A 20667-nucleotide genomic window follows, 5' to 3' on the forward strand; every position below is an offset into this window, starting at 1 on the left:
GCAGCAGTCCCTGCCTTTTCTGGGTAAGGTCAATGTAAAACACAGAAAAAGCAGAAGGAAGGCATTATTTCAATCAGAAACAGTGAATGCCTATAGCAAGATGTTCTGGGCTAGTTTGGGGACTTACAGACTTTATATTGGTCTGCAGGGAGAGTCTGCTAATGGATGGAAGGTAGTAGCCAGGCAGTAATACACTCAGACTCAGAGGCTATTGGTGAAGGCATTGTGAACTTAGATCAGTGAGGATGAAAGAGTGAAATGCCAAGGGGAGCTTTCCTCTCACAAGGGACTGTATGCGGGACTAAGCTGCCAAAATCAAATACCTGAAATAGATGTTTTTAATACCTCTTCCCTCAGCTGCTCATGAATGGTGTACATATTTCACTCTAAAAGTAATGCCTCCTGTTTATTTCCATGGAAATTACAACAGGTACAAAGAGCACCATAACAATATTTGATAGAGCAAATTCTCTGTTACAAAATCCCATTTTCCAATATAGTCATCACCATTAGCTATGCATTTTTGCCAGTAATGATCAAGAGCCTGCATGCACCAGTAATACTGACACACTGCTACTATTGCCACTGATGAAACACACCACCTAACCTCCTCACTGTGCTCACATCCACTCTTTGGTCTCCATAAATGTTCAGCAAGCATCAATGAATGTCAGTGGGTGCATTTTTTTCAGCATCGAGGAGCTCAATGACACACCTTTGCTTCATACGCACTTCCATGTTAGACACCATTTTGTCAGACTGCCCCTCTGCTGCCATCTGTGGCAGCAAAATGTAATGGAATATTGGCGGGAAAGTTCAACCTCTACTGCCATACCACCACCATCTGCCTCTGACATTGTGAGCCACCATAACAAAATAGGAGGCATTACTGTCACAGCAGCCCTCCTCATATTGGCATGTCTGTTTCGTCTGAATGATATGTCCCATGGCTCTTTGGCTGTACTCCAAGGGCTACAAATTCAGCAGATGTAAACTGTTAGACTGAGGTCAGGGGGTGGAGTGTACTGGGGACAAGGACATAGACCAGGTCAACTTTCACTCCATACAACAAGATTCTATTAAATGCTTCTATTTCTGTCTACTTCTCTTCAGTCCCAGTGGAAACCAGACTGTCACCGTCACTGTTCCTAACACCATCACAGGATGGAAAGCTGGGATGTTCTGCACAGGACGTAATGGCTTTGGACTTGCTCCAGCCTCCAGTCTGCTTGTTTTCAAGCCCTTTTTTGTGGAGCTCACACTTCCATCTTCTGTGATCCAGGGTGAGACCTTCATCTTGAAGGCCACAGTCTTCAGCTACCTGCAGCAATGTATGAAGGTAGGTGACCCCTGACAGTCTTTGCAAAAAAAAGGGGGTATGGTTAGGTAAGAGATGGCTGAAATCTCTGCCTTATTTTAGAAAATATGTGACATTTGTCTTGTTACCATCTCTCCCTGCTGTCCCTTTAGATCCAAGTGACTATGGAGGAGTTCCCAAACTTCCAGCTGAAGTCATGTGAGGGCTGTGTCTACAGCAGCTGCTTATGTGCTGGAGAAGTTAAGACGTTTCTGTGGAGTGTCACAGCTGAGCAACTGGGTGAGGAGAAAAGGAGGTGGGGTGGAGGAGCTGGGAGGGAATGGGACAAGGTGAGGATGCTTTATAAGGACTGAGTGAGGAGGTTGGTTATATGCCCTGTTAATCTAGGGTACTCATTTGCATTTCTCCTAAAGTCGTGGTTACTCACAGTTTAGTGCTAGGAGGTACAGAACCTCCTGTTAGTAGGGCTCTAATCCAAATTTTTGCTGCCAACAAGTGACTTCTGTTACATTAATGGGAAGCAATGTTTTCTTCACTAAATGTGTCTTATTTTCAGGGCTCATGAACATCACTCTCATCACAGAGGCCACTGCCACCAAAGAGCTCTGTGGCAAAGAGATACCATTTGTCCCAAACCAAGGACAGAAAGATACAATCACGAAACTCCTTTTAGTCCGGGTCAGACAACCTCTTCTATTACTTAGACCTTAAAATGGACTTTGTGCAATTCCTAGTTTGGCGCAGAGTAATTGTAGGAGTTGCCCCTTGTTATTCAATATGTACAATTAGAATCTAATGGCCTGAGCTGGGGCCTTGAGATTTAGGAATTATATGGCTCTCCTCCATTTCATGCCAACTTCTGTTCTTCTGCTTGTGGTCAGGCCTCTAAATAGAAAATCTTAAATATTTATACTCTTTCATGTTCCTCCTTAACTCTGCTGAATCTTAGAACATCTGTTTTACAGGCATTCATAAGTTAAAATATTCTGAAAATTTCTTATCTGAAATTAAAACAATTGACTTTTTTTTGTGTGTGTGATAAAAAAGCAGGATCTCTGGCTTGGACCTAAATTTTGTCTGTATCTATTTCTAATCCACTTTTTCTCTTCTGTGTGCTCATTACTGCTACTTTTAAATGCTCAACAGCCAGAGGGAGTGCTAGTAGAAAAGGCTCACAGCTCCGTCCTGTGTCCCAAAAAAGGTAAAAAGATTGTTTTCTTCTTTTACTCTGCTCATCTCACCCTTCCTGGCAATCTCCTGGGTCTTCCCATTTATTGAAGTGTTTGTCAAACATGATTAAGGTACGGAAGCATACTATAATTGTGTTGCCATCAGGAGCTTCCCTGGATAAAGGTGAAGAGGGAGGTCAAAGCTTTTAGCATCCATATGATACTAATATGACAGCCTGAGGACTTTTTTGCCTGTAGTAATAACCATACTACTGAACATGGGAGGCTGGAGGGTGTGACTTTGGACTGCTGCCCCTGTTTTTGAATTTTATAGTGTACTGTGGGTCTAGTTGCAGCTTTTTTGTGAGCGCTAGGTGCATTGAGAAGACATACCTGCAACTGAAATTTAGAATCATAGAATCATAGAATCCTTAGAGTTGGAAGGGACCTCTGAAGGCCATCTAGTCCAATGCCCCTGCAACGAATAGGGACACCACAGCCAGATCAGGTTGCCCAGGGCCTTGTCCAGCCTCGCCTTGAAAGTCTTCAGGGACAGGGCATCAACCACAACACCAGGTAACCTGTTGCAGTGCCTCACCACCCTCACTGTAAAAGATTTTTTCCTTATATCCAACCTAAATCTACCCTTTTTGAGCTTGAAGCCATTTCCCCACATCACCCCCACAGACCCTGCTAAGGAGTCTGTGCCCTACTTCCCTGTAGCTCCCCTTTAGATACTGAAAGGCCGCTATCAGGTCACCTCAGAGCCTTCTCTTCTCCAGGCTGAACAGCCCCAGCTCTCTCAGCCTGTCCTCGTAGGAGAGGTGTTCCATTCCATGGATCATTTTTGTGGTCCTTCTCTGGACACTCTCCAACAGGTACATGTCTCTCCTGTACTGAGGACTCCACATCTGGATGCTGTTCTCCAGGTGAGGCCTCACCAGCGCAGAGTAAAGGGGCAGGATCATCTCTCTCAACCTGCTGACCACGCTTCTTTTGATGCAGCCCAGAATATGGCTGGCTTTCTGGGCTGTGAGGGAACATTGCTGGCTCATGTCCAGCTTCCCATCCCTCAGTAACCCCAGGTCTTTTTTTGGCAGGGCTGTGCTCAATCCTTTCATCTCCCAGCTTATATTGGTAATGGTGGTTGCCTCGACCCAGGTACAAGACTTTGCAGTTGGGTTTGTTGAACCTCATGAGATTCACATCTGGGCCCACTTCTCAAGCCTGTCTAGGTCCCTCTGAATGGCATCCCATTCCTCTGGTGTGTTGACCGCACCCCACAGCTTGGTGTCATCTGCAAACTTGCTGAGAGTGCACTCGACCCCAGTGTCAATGTCACTGATGAAGATATTAAAGAGTATCAGCCCCAGCACCAACCCCTGGGGGACACCACTAATCACCAGTCTCCATCTAGAGATTGTGCCATTGACCACCACTCTCTGGACTCAATCCTGCAGCCAGTTCTTCATCCATCAAACAGTCCACCCATCAAATCCATATCTTTCCAATTTAGAGAAAACGATGTTGTGGGGTACCATATCAAAGGCATGACTGAAGTTGAGATAGATGACATCAGTAGCTCTTCCCTTGTCCATTGATGCAGTGACACCATCACAGAAGGCCACTAGGTTGGTTAAGCAGGATTTGCCCTTCGTGAAGCCACGCTGGTTCTCTCATTTCACCTCCCTGCCTTCCATGAGCCTTAGCGCAGCTTCCAGAAGGATCTGCTCCATGATCTTCCCTGACACAGAGGTGAGACTGACAAGTTGGTAGTTCCCAGGGTCACCTTTTTTAAAAAATGGGTATGATATTACCATTTTTTCCAGTCATCAGGGACTTCACCTGATTGCCACAACTTTTTAAATATCATAGAGGTTGGCTTGGCAACCACATCAGCCAGTTCCCTTAGGACTCTGGGATGCATCTCATCGGGACCAATAGATTTGTGGATGTTGATGTTCCTCAGGTTGTCATGAATCTGATCTTCACTTACAGTGGAAGGGATGTTACTTCCCTGATCCACTCCTACCAAACTAAATGTTTGAGGGTTGTGTGGTGAGCACTTATCAGGGAAGACCAAGGAAAAGAAATTGTTAAGTACCTCAGCCTTCTCCTTGTCTGTTGTTACCAGCCTGCCTGTGTCACTCACTAGGGTGAGTATGCCCTCATTGACTTTCCTTTTCTGGTTGAGGTACCTATAGGAGCTTTTCTTTCTTGGCACCCTTTGCCAAATTCAGTTCAAGCTGGGCCTTGGCTTTCCTGACCCCATCCCTACACAGCCTAGCAGCTTCCTTATTCTTTTCCCATGATACCTGTCCCTGTTTCCACTGCCTGTGCGTTTTCTTCTTACTCTTCAGTGTGACCAGCAGGTCCCGATTCAGCCATACCAGTCTTTTGCCTTCCTTTCTGGACTCGATACACCTGGGGATGGAGAGCTCTTGGGCCCTGAAGAAAGCCTCCTTAAAGATCTGCCAGCTCTGCTCTGCACCCTTGCCCATGAGGACAGTTTCCCAGGGTGTATTGTTGGCTAACTCCCTGAAGAGCTGGAAATTAGCTTTCCTAAAGTTTGGCATCCTAATTTTACTCTTCACCTGTCTCATGTCCCTCCGGAGTGTGAACTCAACCATCGCATGGTCACTGCAGCCCAGGCAGCCTCCAATCCTGATGTCACCAGTCAGTTCATTTACACTGGTGAACAGCAGGTCCAGTATTGCATCCCCCCTGGCGGAGCTGTCAATTCCTTGACTCAGGAAGTTATCCTCAATGCATTCCAGGAGCCTCCTGGATTGCCTACAGCTCAGTGTGCTACTTTTCCAGCAGATATCTGGGTGGTTGAAGTCCCCCAGCAGGATGAGCGCTTGCGATCGTGACGCCTCCTGTAGCTGGAGGTAGAAGGCCTCATCGACAGGCCCTGCTTGATCAGATGGCCTGTAGTAGACACTGATCACAAGGCTCCCTTTGCTCTCTCAGTCTCTGTCACCCATAGGCTTTAGACTTGCTCATGACTATTATTTAGAGACAGCTCTTCACATTCTATTCCTTTCCTGGTGTAGATAGCAGCACCCCCACCCCTCCTTCCTTGCCTGTCCTTTCTGAACAGCTCGTAGCTATCGAGAGCCACACTCCAGTCATGGGAATCATCCCACCAGGTTTTGGTGATGACAACTATATCATGGTTTTCAAGAAGCACAGGAGCTGGAAGCTCCTCCTGTTTGTTTCCCAAGCTGTGTGCATTGGTGTAGAGGCACTTCAGCTGGGCAGCTGGTCTTGTCACTCCCTTAAAGGATAACTCCTTAGTTACCTCTAGGTATTTCCCTTGAATTTCCCCATTGCCTTCTCCTGTTTCCCTGGCAGTCACTGCCTCATCATCATTTTTGAGTTTTGTATGTGCTGCAGTGCTGCTAGCACCTCTCAAGGCAGCGGGTCCTTCAAGGCCCCTGCCAGCACCCTGTCCCTCTAGTATAGTTATGCCTTCCCACACCTTATCGTGGGAAGGCTCACCATCCCCCCCATCCCCCTTCACACCTTGTTTAAAACCCTCCCAAGCAAGCCCCGCTAGCTTTTCACCTAGCTTTTCCCCTTAGCTTTTCCTTTGAATCAAGTTGGGGTAACTTATGTAGAGGAATGCAGGTAGGTGGCCTTAATCATACAGAATTTCTAGAAGAAGATGCTCTCACCCTCTTGAGAGGCTGTTAGGATAGCACAGTCACAATATAGTAAGATGGACAGAGTTGAGGATGGAATGGGATAGGGTTTGTAAAATGATCTGCAACCTTTGTGACAAGAAAATGGGATGTTAGCAACATCTTGAACCACTTCTGGGGATTTTGAAAGCTATTTTTGTAAGAATCTTTCTTTTGTTCTTTCTGTCATACCTTACACCCTCTGGTGTCAGGGAGTCCAGCACAGGAGTCTGTGTCCTTAATGCTGCCTCTGAATGTCGTTGAAGGTTCAGTGAGAGCTACTGTCTCGGTCACTGGTAAGGAATTTAGCTATGATAATACTTTTCCAGCAACTGTTTCTCTGAGTATAGCCCTAAGAGAGTCCAAGCCCAGAACACTCAATACTCTTCCTGAGGTTTTTGAGGCTCCAACTGCCTTGATCTTTCTGTATACATAGCTGAGATTCCTGGTTCCACATAACCAAAAACATTCAGAAAGGGAAAGGCTGTTCTGTTCATGGGCTTCTTCTGTAAGGATGGGAGCGTGCACAGCCCACATAGAGGGTGCAGTGAAACTGATAGGCTGATTGGCTAGAGTTGCCTGCACACTGCTGTGCTGGGACTATCTTACCTAGTGCACTACCAGGAACTGGTTGCAGGTTGGAGGAGATTAATATCCAGCCCCACCAGCCACCTACTGAATGGTCAGAGTGCCTACGTTCTGTCCCAGGTGACCTCATGGGGACAACACTACAAAACCTGGACCACCTGGTACAGATGCCCCATGGCTGTGGGGAGCAGAACATGGTACTGTTTGCCCCCATTGTCTATGTGCTGCAGTACCTGGAGAAGACAAGGCAGCTGACTCCTGAGATCAAGGAGAGGGCAACAGGATTCTTGCGCAATGGCAAGTTCAACAGATCCCCTTACTCTTCTGCCTTCCCTTGTGTTCAACCTAGTAACAGTCCCTAGTGCCTACACCCCTTATTCCCCAAGTACTCCACAACTTTTAATGTTAACACTGCTCACTTTCCCTGCCCAATGATCTCATTGAAAATACGAGTCTGAACACTGTCATCCTAACCTACTTCTCAGGGTACCAGATACAGCTGCAGTACCAACATCCTGATGGCTCTTTCAGTGAATTTGGTAGCAAGGATGAGCATGGTAATACTTGGTAAGCCTTGGGTTCTCTCCCTTCTGTCCTCCTGCTGTCTGACAGATTTCTTCTTCCAGCACAGAATCCCTTTTTGTCCTACTGGACACAAAGTGTTCCAAATGTTTTTTGTGCAACTCAGCAATATCTAACTACTTTTGGGATGGAGGGTGATACTGAACTGACAAACTAGGAATAGCCAACAGTAGGTGAGGAGGGACCTGAAAGTTTCAAACTCCCACTTCTATTCATTTTCCTCATTTATGGCTTATATTCTTTCCTTTCACTTATTCTTTCCTTGTCAATGGTATGTGGACTGGTTTGGCCTGGTTCCGTGACTAATGGGGCACGGAGACCCACAGACCCATGCCCCAGAAAAGGGGAAGGGGGAAAAGGGGAAAGGGTAGGGAGATGGGCCTAAAAACAAATCAGGGGTAATGATCCAAGGAGGAAAGTTAATTTACTAAATATAATATCAGAATGCAAGATAACACAATATAATACAATATAATTGGAATTGAAGCTAATAAATCAAATAAAATGAGAGTGTCCAAAACCAAAGACCTTACTCTAATGCTGAAGGCAAGACGGCTGGGGAGCACACACACAGAGATGAGCAAAAAGGGAAAAAGGAATGTCTCGTGACTTGCGAACAGTTTTATCTTTCCCTCTGAATGGAAAACGGAAACAGAACAGAGTGAAAAGTCCTCTGGGGTATGTAGTTCTTCTTCTCTTCTAAGACAGGTATACCCAGAACTATCGACAATCCACAGAACTGGAGCATTGCTCTTTAACTCCCAGTGCACTACAGGTTATGATGTGGAATACTGATAACAAAAATCATAAAACCATGACATCCTTCTTGCTCATTCACTCAATCTCTTTCTGTTCCTCTTTTCCCTCTCTCATGCCTTTTTTCTGTTCTCTCCCCAACCAGGCTGACTGCATTTGTGGTCAAATGCTTTACCCAAGCCAAGCCATACATTTTCCTGGACAACAGGAGCATCCAAGCTGCTTTCAATTGGCTGGAGTTCCACCAGCTTCCCAATGGTTGCTTCAGAGATGTGGGCCAACTTTTCCACACAGCCATGAAGGTAGGACCCAGAAAATTCTGAGAGGCAATTCAAAGCAGTTCTTGCCAACTGTACTGGTAATTGTTTTAGCTCACTTTTCTGTTTTGCTCTTCTTCCTTGCATGGGAGAAAACCAGGGATAGGCGGGATGTTTCCTGAATAGTTTCAGGTTTTTGTTTGATCTTTCCCATCTTTTGGATATTTATGCTTTTTGTAGGGAGGTATGGATGGGGAAGTTCTCTTGGCTGCCTACATCGCTGCTGCATACTTGGAGAGAGGAGAGACAGCAGAGGTAAATACAAGGATTCTTTGTTATGCTTTTGCTTGAATCCTGAAGAGCTTAGTGGAGTCATTGAGGCAGGAAATAGAACACCTTGGAGAGGCTTATGAACAAAGTACTTGGCCACGAGATGATGAACTTACCACTTCTCAGGAGGAAGCCTCAACTACCCCTTCAGGAGGACTCTGTTGGCAGGGGAGAATATGAGGTTAGACTACTACAAGAGAAGAGCCACTGATGTCATCTATCTGAACTTCAGCAAGCCTTTGACACAGTCTCCCAAAATATCCTCTCCATTTGGAAAGATACAGATTTGATGAGTGGAATGTCTGATGGATGAGGAACTGGTTACAAGATCATACCCAAAGAGTGGTGGTCAATGGCTCGATGTCCAGATGGAGATGTGTGATGAGTGGTGTCCCTGAGGGATGAGAACTGAGTCTGGTGCTCTTTAACATCTTCATCAATTACATCGACAGTGGGATCAAGTGCACCCTCAGCAAGTTTGCAGATGACATGAAGCTGTGCGGTGCAGTTGACACACCTGAGGGATTGGACGCCACCCAGAGACACCTAGACAGGCTTATGCAGTGGGTCCAGGTGAACCTCATGATGTTCATCAAATCCAAATGCAAAGTGTTGCACCTGTTGGTGGTTGCCACAACCCTCACTATCAGTACAAGCTGGAATATGTAAAGACAGAGCACAGCACTTCTGAAAAGGACTTGGGGATACTGGTGCATGAGAAGATGAACATGAGCCAACAATGTGCCCTCGCAGCCCAGAATCCTGAGCCGCATCCAAAGAAGTGTGGTCAGCAGGTCAAGGGAGGTGATCCCGCCCCTCTGCTCTGTGCTGGTGAGATGTCACCTGCAGTACTGAGTCTAAATGTGGAGTCCTCAGTACAGGAGAGATACAGACCTGTTGGAGAGCGTCCAGAGAAGGGCAACAAAAATGATCCAAGGGATGAAACACCTCCTGTACAAGGACAGGCTGAGAGAGCTTGGGCTGTTCAGCCTGGAGAAGAGAAAGCTCTGAAGAGACCTGATAGCAGCCTTTTAGTATCTAAAGGGGAACTATGGAAAAGAAGGGGACAGACTCTTTAGCAGGGTCTGCTATGACAGGACAAGTGGAAATGGTTTCAAACTAAAGAAGGGGAGATTTAGACTGGATATAAGGAAGAAGTTTTTTGCAATAAGCATAGTGAGGCAGTGGAACAGGTTGGCCAGAGAGGTAGTGGTTATCTTTTCCTTGGAGACATTCAATATTAGGGTGGGGCAGGCTCTGAGCTACTTGATCTAGCTGTGGATGTCCCTATTCATTGCAGGGGAATTGGGCTAAATGACCTTTAAGGGTCCCTTCCAACTCAAACGATTCTATGATTCTACTGGGAGCTACTGGTGCTCATGTCTAGATACTAGGCCCATTTCCCAGACTTGTGCTGCTCAGTCCTGCTCCCCTCACCATCCTCACACTCTCTTGCTACCTGTTGCACTATGCACAGCTGAAAGCTAGGAGTGAGATTTTAGAGAGGAGAGAGAGGTAGATGTAAGTGACTGCCACAGGCAAGTGAATAAACATGACATTTATAAAGTGTTTCATCTTCTCAGAAATCGGAAGTCTGGAAAATGAGTGCTCTAGAGAGATACATGCTGTGAGGTAGGGCAGTTGGAATTGTACATCTAGTTAATAATAACAAGGGGGAATTCCTGCAAGTACTAAAGATCATAACTAATTGCTAGGCTGTGGTACTGGCAGTTAAAATATATAATCAAATGGATGGATAAATGCATTGCTATAGACTTGGAGAAGTAAAGTTCTCTAGAAATAAGTGAAAGACAGCTGGAAATTAACCATCTTTCTGACAACAAGTGTCTCTCAGTTCACCTTTTTCACTGCAAAGACACTCAAGGATTGGTACAAGTTGATTAGAGTGGTTTAGTTGTCTCCATCATTGGAGGTTTTGAAGACCTGACTGGACAAATCTCTGAACAACCTTGTCTAATCTCACAGGTAACCCTGCTTTGAATAGATGTTGGATTACAGACCTTCTAATATCCCTCATAATTTGAATTATCTGTCATTTGGTAATTCCATGAATTGTCTGAGTTTGGCTGACTTGTATTTAGGTGACTTTTCATGAAACTGGATCACAAATATTTGACACGTACTGTCAAATGTACCAGAGTGAAATACAAAGACAAGGACCTTCATCCTGATCAAAAACTGAAGAGGGGAAACCACGAAGCGCTGTAGATACACAAATATTAGACAGGTGACTACTCCAAGTGTTTGGCTCACGTGGAACGGTGCATGAATGCCGAAATGAATTCTGTGTCCTGCCAACAGTACTGATATTGCAAGGGAAACTGGAAGTTCCAGTGACCTAAAGGCACTGAAGAGCTGAATTGAACACAGTAATCTTGCAAGCATTTGCAATTGCGTGTTGTTGCTCTTTTGTTCAAAGATGTGGTGGTGTTATTCTAGTAGCAAGGGAATTCATTTCACTGAGAGAGCAGTACTGAAATCTATGACCATTTGTGGGAGAAACCTCTGTCAAGAGCCTTGCACTGAGGGCTGGAGACACTGCTTAGGGGTGGTGAAATGATGCAAACGGAAAGTGCAGACTTGAGCAGTGATATAAGGGTGAATGTATGGGTTGCTTTCTATGCTATGACATGCTAATGCATCCTTCTGCTTGTGTAACTCAGTGTTTTTATGCCTCGTGTGTTTGTATGTGATCAATTTCAATGTAACTCTTCCCTGTAGAGTACAGTGGTGCACAAGGCTCTGGGGTGTATCATTCCTTCCCTTCCCAAAGCTGCCAGCACTTACACACAGGCCCTGCTGGCCTACACCTTCGCCCTGGCTAAGGACGCTCAACGCACACAAGAGCTTCTTGACATACTTGATCAAAAGGCAATCAGAACAGGTATGGGAGCCATAGTGCCAGACTAACATCAGAAAAGGGATAGGTGACCTTTATAAGCCCTTGGTTACAGGCAACCTGAAAAAACCGTACCCTTACTCATTACCCTTTAGGTCTTAACTTCTGTCCTTCACCTAAGAGAGTTTTTTAGACAGTCAGTCTACAAGCCTAAGGTATGTTCTGGCAATACTGTGATGTGGGTGCTGATTTCCTTCAAAGCTTTTCTCCTTTTCTGGCACCTAGAATGGAGTTTGTGCTCTGAGAGAAGTTGACTTTCCTATGCAGGACTGCAAAGTGCTAAACAAAGCAAGTTGGCCAACTGCCTTGCTTCTTGTTATTCCCTGACTCTCAGGACCAGCTAGTGGGTAGCTAGCTAGCATCAGTCAGCTAGTGTACCTGGCAAACAGGAAAATGGAAAAATCAGATGTCTCAGAGGTACTAAGTATGCTGATCATTGGCATGTTGCTTTTTTGCTATTACCTTTATAAATAGGTCTTCAATGTGTAATATAGAGTATTGGGTATGGTCCTTGCACACACATCGCTGTGCCTCCGAGACCTCAGGATTTCTTCCCTGGTACCCCTCAATGTCATCTATCTCCTTCCTTTTCCCAGGTGGGCAGATCCATTGGAGCCAGACCCCATCCAAGACACACAGCACTAGCCTTTGGTCACAGCCACTATCTGTGGATGTGGAGTTAACAGCCTATGTCCTCCTGGCCCTGCTCTCCAAGCCAAATGTCACAGAGGCTGACTTCACCACAGCCTCTGGCATTGTGGCGTGGCTCATCAGGCAGCAAAATGCCTATGGAGGATTTGCTTCAACACAGGTAACTCAGGGCTGGGGAAGGTAATAGTGCCTGAGAAAGATCTCTGCAGAATCTATGCAAGTGTGAAAAAAAACAGTGTGAACACTTTGAGGAGAAGAGCCCTCTGTATACAAAGGTTTTCAGGATGGTGAATTCAAGTGTCTGTGGAGCAAATGTGTAAATTTAATTGTTTCTTCCTTTTTAGGATACAATAGTTGCCCTGCAGGCCTTGGCTAAGTATGCAGCGCTGGCACACAGCACAAAAGGGGTTGCAGAAGTGAGGGTGAGGTCCCAGAGAGGCTCTGGGAGGAAGTTCCAAGTCTCCTACCAGAATCGGCTTTTGGTGCAGGAGATGGCACTGACAGAAATCCCGGGAAAGTTCTCAGTGCAGGCCCATGGCAGCTGTTGCGTTTTTACCCGGGTAGGTTGCCACTTCCCATGGATCTTTCTGTGTCAGCTCTCCATTCTTCATCAAAATTGTCTCAGTTGCAACTCTACACAAGGAAAATGTGCTTTAACTGTGCTTTACTTTCAGCATGTTGCCAATGCAGCAAACCTGTGTGTTATAGGAGACTGAGACATAATGCGTCAAAAAGTGTTGCTTCTGTGGCTCTTGGAGTATCAGAAGATGGAAACCTTGCATAGTGGTTCCACTGCTGTATGCCTAACTCACTTGGTCTCAAGGGGAAGGGAGAGGGCAAGTAGTCTCAGTTAGAAGGACTGTGGAAGTTTTCTATCCTGAACGATGTTTATTTCTGGTGCTGGGATGAGTGTGCTCACTGCATATAGTTTATCCAGTTCATACCTTGCGGATTACTATAGTCCCTGAAAAGTTATGACAGATGATATCAGACAGATATGGACTTATTATCCATGTCTTATTCTGTCTTTTTGTCTCTCTCTGCAGACGGTGCTGAGATACAACATGCCCTCCCCACAGGTTTCCAAATCCTTTGCTTTACAAGTAAAAACCAAGCCAGACAATTGCACCAAGGATGATGCATACTCCGTTACTCTCTATGTCAATGTCAGGTGACTTTAAAGACACAGGCTCATAGCCACACTTGGGGCTAGATATGGCTGGAGAGCGGAGTGGTACTTGCCTCCAGTGGAGGAACCCAACTGTTCCTCCAGAACAGAAGGGCCAGATGGCAGATGGAAGGGGTGGAAGGAAAGATACAGGTATCTCTGGGGAATGGGAAATGGGAAAAAGTTCCAAAGTCTTTCATTCTTGCTAGGGAGAAGAACAGAAGTAGTCACCTCAAATTAGGGATCCTCACAGCAGTGCAGCCATTGTCTGCCCCTATGAGAGGGAGCAGCTACTGTCTGGCCACAGTTCTGGCTGCACTGCCTGGTTCAGGGTCCTGCACACAGGTTTGATGGAGGGAAGAGGGAACTGGGTGAGACCCTCCGTTTGATCTTTTCCCTCAGGTATACTGGGAAGAGAGCCATTTCCAACATGGTGATTGTGGAAGTGTCCCTACTGTCTGGATTCGTCCTGGCTGCAAGATCTGAGATGTCTGTAAGAAGCTTGGAATCAGGATGATGATGTGGTGTCAGTTGGACTATCCATGCCCAAGGGGAGGGGAGATTGCGTAGGAATGTGTTGCTTGTCTCCATCTTGAGCAATTTCACCATCTCTTCCCTTCTGTCACACAGAAACATGAATACTTACTGTTGTCTCTTACCTTGCTCCTTGAGGATGGTGATCCTTCTGGCTCAATTGTCTCGGTATATCCTTGACAGCCACATAGCCTAGGCTTATGTCCTTGGGTTTTGCAGGAGGTAAGGGGCCCAGCAGAGAGATCAGCCTCAAGGGGTAAAAGCCCCAAATAAATTCACAAGTATGTGAATAAGAATCTGCTTACACAGGCTTAGATAAACCCTGTTAGGATTTCTCACACTTCCTTTTCCAAAAGGCCCAACTAAATTGCCACACCTGCTCTCCTGTTCTAGCCACATCATTGGTCTCCCGTGAGAAGAATGGAGAAAACCCAAGCAGGTGTTGCCATCTACTTGGACAAGGTATGTGTGTGCTACTAGAGAAGTTGCAGGAGTGCAGGACACTGGAAGAGCTGTGTGGCAAATCCAGGACTGGGCTAGCAGAGCAGAATTCATTTTGAAGTCTTGCCTTTGACTCCACAGAGTTGTTATTGCCTGTATTCAGGATCAAATTTAGGTGAGGAATCAAAAGAGCAGCTCAAAAGTGAACTGTCATTTGCTTTTCTCCCTCAGCTGAGCCATATATCTGAGACGTATGTCCTGCATCTGGAAAGGGAAATTGCAGTGACCAACCTGAAGCCAGGATATGTGAGGGTCTATGACTACTACCGTCCAGGTGAGTGTGGTACTATGGGCTGCCAGGGCTCTCTGGGTATTTTTGCTTGGCTCTGTACAACGATAACTTCTGTCTCTCTTGTCCTGTTGCAGAGGAGCAGGCCCTTGCTGATTATAATGTTTTCTGCATCTGAGGTAGGTATGAACCCACAAAGTTTTTTTACTATTCCCTTCCTTGACCACTATACAAATCTAGTAAGCCTCTTTATGGTTCTTCTCTCACTGCCTGAGAAAAGCCTTGCAGACCTCTGATTCAGCATGTTCCCTTTATTTAGAACTTCATCTGGAATTTCCTGAGCCTCCAGGGATTTTACCATCTGTCCTCTGTTTTCTGGATTTTGTCATTGCTGTATTGCTCTGTAGGTGGGACATGACATGATTAACACATGTCCTTGTTATGAAGGACTAGTCATGTGCATTTTAATGACTCTCCAAAGGATATCTGGGCTGGTATAGTGCATGGGCCAACTGAGTGGCATTGCTTGCATACAGTTTGCACCGTGTCAGAAGAAATTCTAAGCAGAATTCAAGGTATTAGTTTCAGTTTACACTGTTTGGGTATGGAATGCTCCACCTTTTTCTTGGGGAAAGGCTGAATTAAGACAAGGGCACTTAATTAAACCAGAGAAACACTGTCCTTGAGAGTTAAGGACCTGTGAGGATCTGGTCTCCGTAGCTGCTAGCATCCCAGAAATAATAACTTTGGTTGTACTATTTTCTCTCTGATACGATCCTTCTTTTTACTCTCATTTGTCCAGGGACATGGCCTACTTTCTTACTGTCCATTGTTTCAGCCCACAGGAGTTCCACTAGTGGGACATGCCCTAGGATGGAGAGCACAGCTGCTGGTATGCTGGGGCATGCGTCACCTGGAAAGTCACATCTCAGTGGACTTTGATATTGGTGCTGGGGAAGATCTCAAGTTGGATTTCACTACTAAACCTAGCCTATGCCATGCTGCCCATCTTGACAGCCATTTTCCAGTGTATTCTTTTGGGTGTCTGATTAATTCTGATTGTTATAATCCAGGGATTTTCTTGCTTGTAAGAAGAAGGAAAATAAAATATAAATCGTAAATCTGGGTACTGTGGTGAGTGTTTGTATTTTATAACAGAGTATATATAATCTACACTTTGGAGGAGAGTGTGGAACCAAACTTATACAGACAGCGTAGGTGAAGCGTGTACTTGGCATTTATTTCTTCCAGCACTGGTTTCGGCCCCAGCAACATCATGCAGACAGCAATATGAGTTGAGGACTCTAGACCTCCTTGAAGACTGATCCCACTAAACATCATCTACTGCACATAGATGCAGCTCAGTAGTAAGGTCTTGGCTGATTTTGCACGCATGTAAAGCAAAATTACACCGATGTATCTCCTAGATTAGCTTTTGTTCTCCTTCCAGAGAAAGAGGGACAGGAGTGATTTTAATTTCTCCTCCTCCTGTGAGGCTGGATCTTTCACATGACAACTCAAACATGAGTTGTTGGGCAGGAATAGTGCATGAAGACTGACTCCATCTCCCCTAATGAACTGCTAGCAAGTGAACAGGATATATATATATATCATGTGATGGGGAGAGTCAAGGGCAATTCAGTAGCCAAAGGGTAGGTGAAAATTCAATACTGCTTTTTAAAATCAAGCCTTATGGTAATAAGAAACTCCAGCCTGTGATCTAGGATTTTCAATTTTGTCAGTGTTGTGTCCCTATATAGACACATCTCTCTAGAACCTTGCTGCAGTAATGGCTAAGTGGAAAGTCAGGCTTAGGAGTGGAAGGTCTGCAAGAAGGACAGGGGGCTGAGGATCTGGATTTGGCTACAGCCCTGAAAGTTCCCCAGACCAGACTCTGGAGCAGGGCTGAGATTTGCAGTGGCATAGAGGGAGGGATTTGGAAAGTGTGTTTAAATTTCAACACCAATGTTCTAGACTCATCATAACGTCCCAGCAAGTTCCCACCGTGAGGCAAAGACATTAGAAGTTCTTTTGGTTAAGAGTGAATTCTGTCCATAGAGTACTGAGGAGCTCTGCCTTTCCATGTTTCATTTGTGGGTTAATAGGACTAGAACGCATGCCTAAATTCAACATAGCATTTGTTACCAGTGCTCTAGCGCAGTGCCAGAGGGGGCTGCAGTGAGGTTGGATTCATTCCAGGAGTTGCCTTCTCCCTTTTTGTGTACCTTTGTTTAAAAAGATGCTTTTTTTCTTCATGTTTATTCAATTTCTTCAGCAGTCTATGAGCAATGCAGAGCCCAACTCAGCAGAATAACATTTTCACCAGAATGCTACTCTAAAACATTCAAAAAAAAAAGTTGATACTTGTTTAGCTGTTGCATAGCAGTTTCCTTTGCAGATATCTTCTCTCACCCTTTCCTTTACTTCTGGCAATGCTTGCATCCTTGCTGATATCAAAAGCAGAACTGCAGCCCATGAAGTCTGTACCTTGTACTAGTATGTAAAGAGCACCACTTTGGCTCTTGTGGAGAGGGAAAGACAGCACTCAGCACTGCCTGTGCCACAATGTTCTAATTATGTGTTTTGCAGTGTTTAGCAAAGCACAGGCAACAGATGTGATAAAAGTCCTTGTAATATGGAATAGAGATTTATTGGGAAAGAAACTACTGTAGTGGTCATACATATGCATATATTGTACATACTCCTTATTAAGCTCAGGAGGTAGTTCATGCCTGAACATATTATTGCAGGAGGAGTTCACACCAAACAAACAAACAAACAAACAAACAAACACTCAAATGCATATGTGTACAGAATGTAAAAATTGCATGTAGTGACATTTTTGATTCACTATCCATTGCAATTTCTATGCCCACTTTATTAAGAACTCTTCCAGTTCCTTCAGAATGTTCTTTTTCAGACTTAAACTGTAAACTTAAACCTGTCGTATCTGGCTCCTAGGGAGCATTTGGAGGGCGGTGGCTGTGTTTCAGCAAGAAAAAAGTAAAGACAGAGAAAAAAAAATTGGTAAAAAATACACTAATTTCTCTACGGCCTAACCTTTACCTTCCCTGCTTAGAGCTGCAGATATCAAACAATGCACTCATTTGCTTTTCCTTCACAAAATTGAGAGGTTGAGGTGATTCATCCTGGAGACTTAGTGGTGTGCATGCTTCCATCTGCCTTGTGATCAGCTCTACAGATTGCTCCCAGAGACACAAATCCAAGCCTTGTCCAGAGGAGGGTAACCAAGCTGGTAACAGGGCTGGAAGGCATGTTCTGTGAGGAGAGGCTGAGGACACTTGAGATGCTCAGTCTGGAGAAGGCTGAGAGATGACCTTGACCTCACTGCTCTCTGCAGCTCCTTGAGGAGGGGAAGCAGATGGAGATGCCGGGCTCTGCTCATGGGAGCTGATGACAGGACAGGAACGGCACAGAGCTGCACCAGGGGAGGGTCAGACTAGATATGATATAAGGAAACATTTCAGAGGCACTCACTTCCTGAGCACCTCCTGGCCAGGAGTACCTGGTGATGGTACTAGTAATGGGAGATGGAGCTGGGGCTGAGTTGGATGAGCTGTGCAGAACGAGACTGTGACTTTGTTTTTGCTGCTCCAGTACTTGTTTCATGCTGCTTTCATTGTCTGTGAGTTAGACTGGATTGTTTGTTCAGTATATGAGTTTTCAATCAGAATTAAGTGCAGAATTTCAAAAATATTTGGACTCCACTCCCACAGAACAGTAGGAGCCAGGACTCCCAGCTTTGACATTGTGAAGCTGTGTGCTGTTACAAGGGCTTTGGCTGTACCCTGAAACAATTGTGGGTCTACTGTGAACAAACAAATGTCAGCTGAGATTGTTCAGCAGGCACTGCCTGTACTTTTTAAGAACCATGGAAAGAAATTAAGGGCAGCCTAGTGCCAAGAGTGATTCACTTTCTTGCTCTGGTTCCTGTTCATTTGTTTATCCAGGTGCACTTTCACCTTTTTTTCTCAGCCACTGGCACCTGAATCACTTAGCTGAAAAAAGCACTGGAAAGAAAATAAATATATTAATAAATAAGATAGATTTGTATCTGCCCACTCTGTGAAGAAAAAAATATCTTTTTTTCCTTTTTAATGCACCAGTCTTTCCAAAATAAAAAAGATAATACTCCTAGTACCTAAATATTTAAGAGCTTAGTGTGATAGCTGAGAACAAATCAGTAATGTTTTTTGATATGAAAGGGAAGAACTTCCTTAATTTAGTAAGTGTTTCAAGAAGCAGAATTTCTTTTGAACTGTGGTTTCATATTTAGGTAGAAGTTCAGTATAAACAGTAGGTTAGCAGGTTTAAAACTGGCATGTAGATGGCATGTGACTGGCATGTCTCCCTAGGTATCATGTTGGAGCTGTTGGAGCGGGTCCAGAGGAGGGTCACAAAGATGATCAGGGGGCTGAAGCACCTCCCATATGGGGACAGGTTGAGACAGCTGAGGCTTTTCAGCCCGAAGAAGAGAAGACTCCAGGGGAACCTTATAGTGGCTTTCCATTACCTGAAGGGGGCCTACAGGAAAGCTGGGTACAGACTTTTTAGAAGGACATGTAGCGAGATGACAAGGGGAATTGGCTTTAAACTGGAAGAAGGTAGATTTTAGACTACATACTAGGAAGAAATTCTTTATTGTGAGGGTAGTGAGACACTGGAACACATTGCCCAGAGAGGCTGTGGATGCCCCCTCCCTGGAATCATTCCAGGCCAGACTGGATGGGGCTGTGAGCAACCTGGTCTAGTGGAAGGTGTCCCTGCCTATAGCAAGGGGGTTGAAACTAGGTGATCTTAAAGGTCATTTCCAACCCAAACGATTCTACAGTTCTATGATTCTATGTGTTGCCATCATGTAGGGCCAGAGCCACACTCTTTTGGTAGCTGGAGAAAACCCTGTAGGACTCAAGCTGTGCAGTTCTTGACCTGCCTGCTTGAGGTTCAACCCCCATTTCCACTGGTGATTGCATGCATAAATTAGCCCTGAACTGGCCATGCAGGGATGTGTGATGTAGCTGGAGTGAACTGTAGTTGTTAGATTTCCTTTCAAACTGAAACATCTGTAGGGCAGAGATCAGAATTCCAGTTCTTCCTGTTCTCAGTGCTCTCCTGCTGGGCATGGGAGCACTCCGCAAAGGAGCAGAGCACTATGCATACATATTTTTTGTGTTCAAAGCCTAGTTTCCTCTCCAAGATCGAGACCTGACTCAGGAGATGCAAACTCAAAAAGTTCAGGGACAGAATGATCACAAGAGCACAACTTGAGCTCCGAGGGCACATTGCCAAGGGGTCGTACAACAATCCGTCTCATGGGAAAACAATGGAATTGAAGCTGCAGCTGGAACAAGGAGCAGGGTCAGAGCAGTGATCAGGAAACAAACTGTTGCTTAGCAAAATTAAAAGCAAACTTCTCTGAATTATACAAGTACATCCACGGGGGAGTAGTAAAGCAGAGAGTCTGGAGGCCAGGAAGACTTGGATTGGCTGGGGAACATCCTGAATGGTACAACCCTGTGCCTGGAACACTATAAATACAGGAATGAGGTAGAAGGAATGAAACTTTGGTGCTTTTTGTCTGCTTCCTGGGAGAAACGGCAAGAGCAGCAGGTGGATTGGAGACCTTGGAAGGAGAGAAGCTTCACATCATCTTCTCTCCTGATCTGCCCTCCAAACAGATCCACCTCCCTGGGGGTCTCCCAAGAAAATGTGGACTCCCTTCCTCCTCGGCTGCCTGGGCTACATCTTGGGGATAGTGGCACAACCGTAAGTGCCATTTCAAGATCTAGTGATTGACAGTTCTGATACTGAGGGAGGGGCCAAGGTATCAGGGAGAGTGCATGGTATCCTGTGAGGCATCTCCTAGGAGGGACAGATATGGAACGGTATGCAGCATGCCACAAGCCCTGTTATGAACCGAATACTCCTGAAAGTGACAGCCTTTCCTTTGGATATTG

At 45.3% G+C, this 20667-nt stretch overlaps 2 protein-coding genes across 15 annotated transcripts in view; both read left to right on the forward strand.

Moving 5' to 3' along the window:
- The window catches only part of LOC110397749 (alpha-2-macroglobulin-like protein 1), a 30921-nt gene extending 15106 nt beyond the window's left edge, over positions 1–15815 (forward strand). For all 3 annotated transcript variants that reach the window (XM_021394500.1, XM_021394517.1, XM_021394508.1), the window contains 18 exons: positions 1114–1339; positions 1471–1597; positions 1875–1996; positions 2465–2519; positions 6386–6469; positions 6882–7058; positions 7247–7328; positions 8245–8401; positions 8597–8671; positions 11429–11591; positions 12203–12417; positions 12602–12817; positions 13304–13428; positions 13828–13918; positions 14353–14421; positions 14632–14734; positions 14827–14868; positions 15528–15815. In XM_021394500.1, the coding sequence (XP_021250175.1) occupies positions 1114–1339; positions 1471–1597; positions 1875–1996; positions 2465–2519; positions 6386–6469; positions 6882–7058; positions 7247–7328; positions 8245–8401; positions 8597–8671; positions 11429–11591; positions 12203–12417; positions 12602–12817; positions 13304–13428; positions 13828–13918; positions 14353–14421; positions 14632–14734; positions 14827–14867 (2128 nt within the window). In that variant the 3' untranslated portion in view covers position 14868; positions 15528–15815. The remainder of the gene's footprint in view (positions 1–1113; positions 1340–1470; positions 1598–1874; positions 1997–2464; positions 2520–6385; positions 6470–6881; positions 7059–7246; positions 7329–8244; positions 8402–8596; positions 8672–11428; positions 11592–12202; positions 12418–12601; positions 12818–13303; positions 13429–13827; positions 13919–14352; positions 14422–14631; positions 14735–14826; positions 14869–15527) is intronic.
- Positions 20130–20667, forward strand: part of LOC110397701 (alpha-2-macroglobulin-like protein 1) — a 28190-nt gene continuing 27652 nt past the window's right edge. For 7 of the 12 annotated variants that reach the window (XR_002437944.1, XM_021394374.1, XM_021394421.1 and 4 more), the window contains exon 1: positions 20130–20476. Coding sequence is in view for 10 of the 12 variants with exons in the window: in XM_021394374.1 (XP_021250049.1) it covers positions 20418–20476 (59 nt within the window). In the remaining 2 variants the exon portion in view is untranslated. The remainder of the gene's footprint in view (positions 20477–20667) is intronic. The other 5 variants (XM_021394363.1, XM_021394386.1, XM_021394380.1 and 2 more) reach the window with 1 other exon arrangement.

Source organism: Numida meleagris, chromosome 1 (genome assembly GCF_002078875.1).
Source record: "Numida meleagris isolate 19003 breed g44 Domestic line chromosome 1, NumMel1.0, whole genome shotgun sequence".
In the NCBI taxonomy this organism is placed as follows: Eukaryota; Metazoa; Chordata; class Aves; order Galliformes; family Numididae; genus Numida; species Numida meleagris.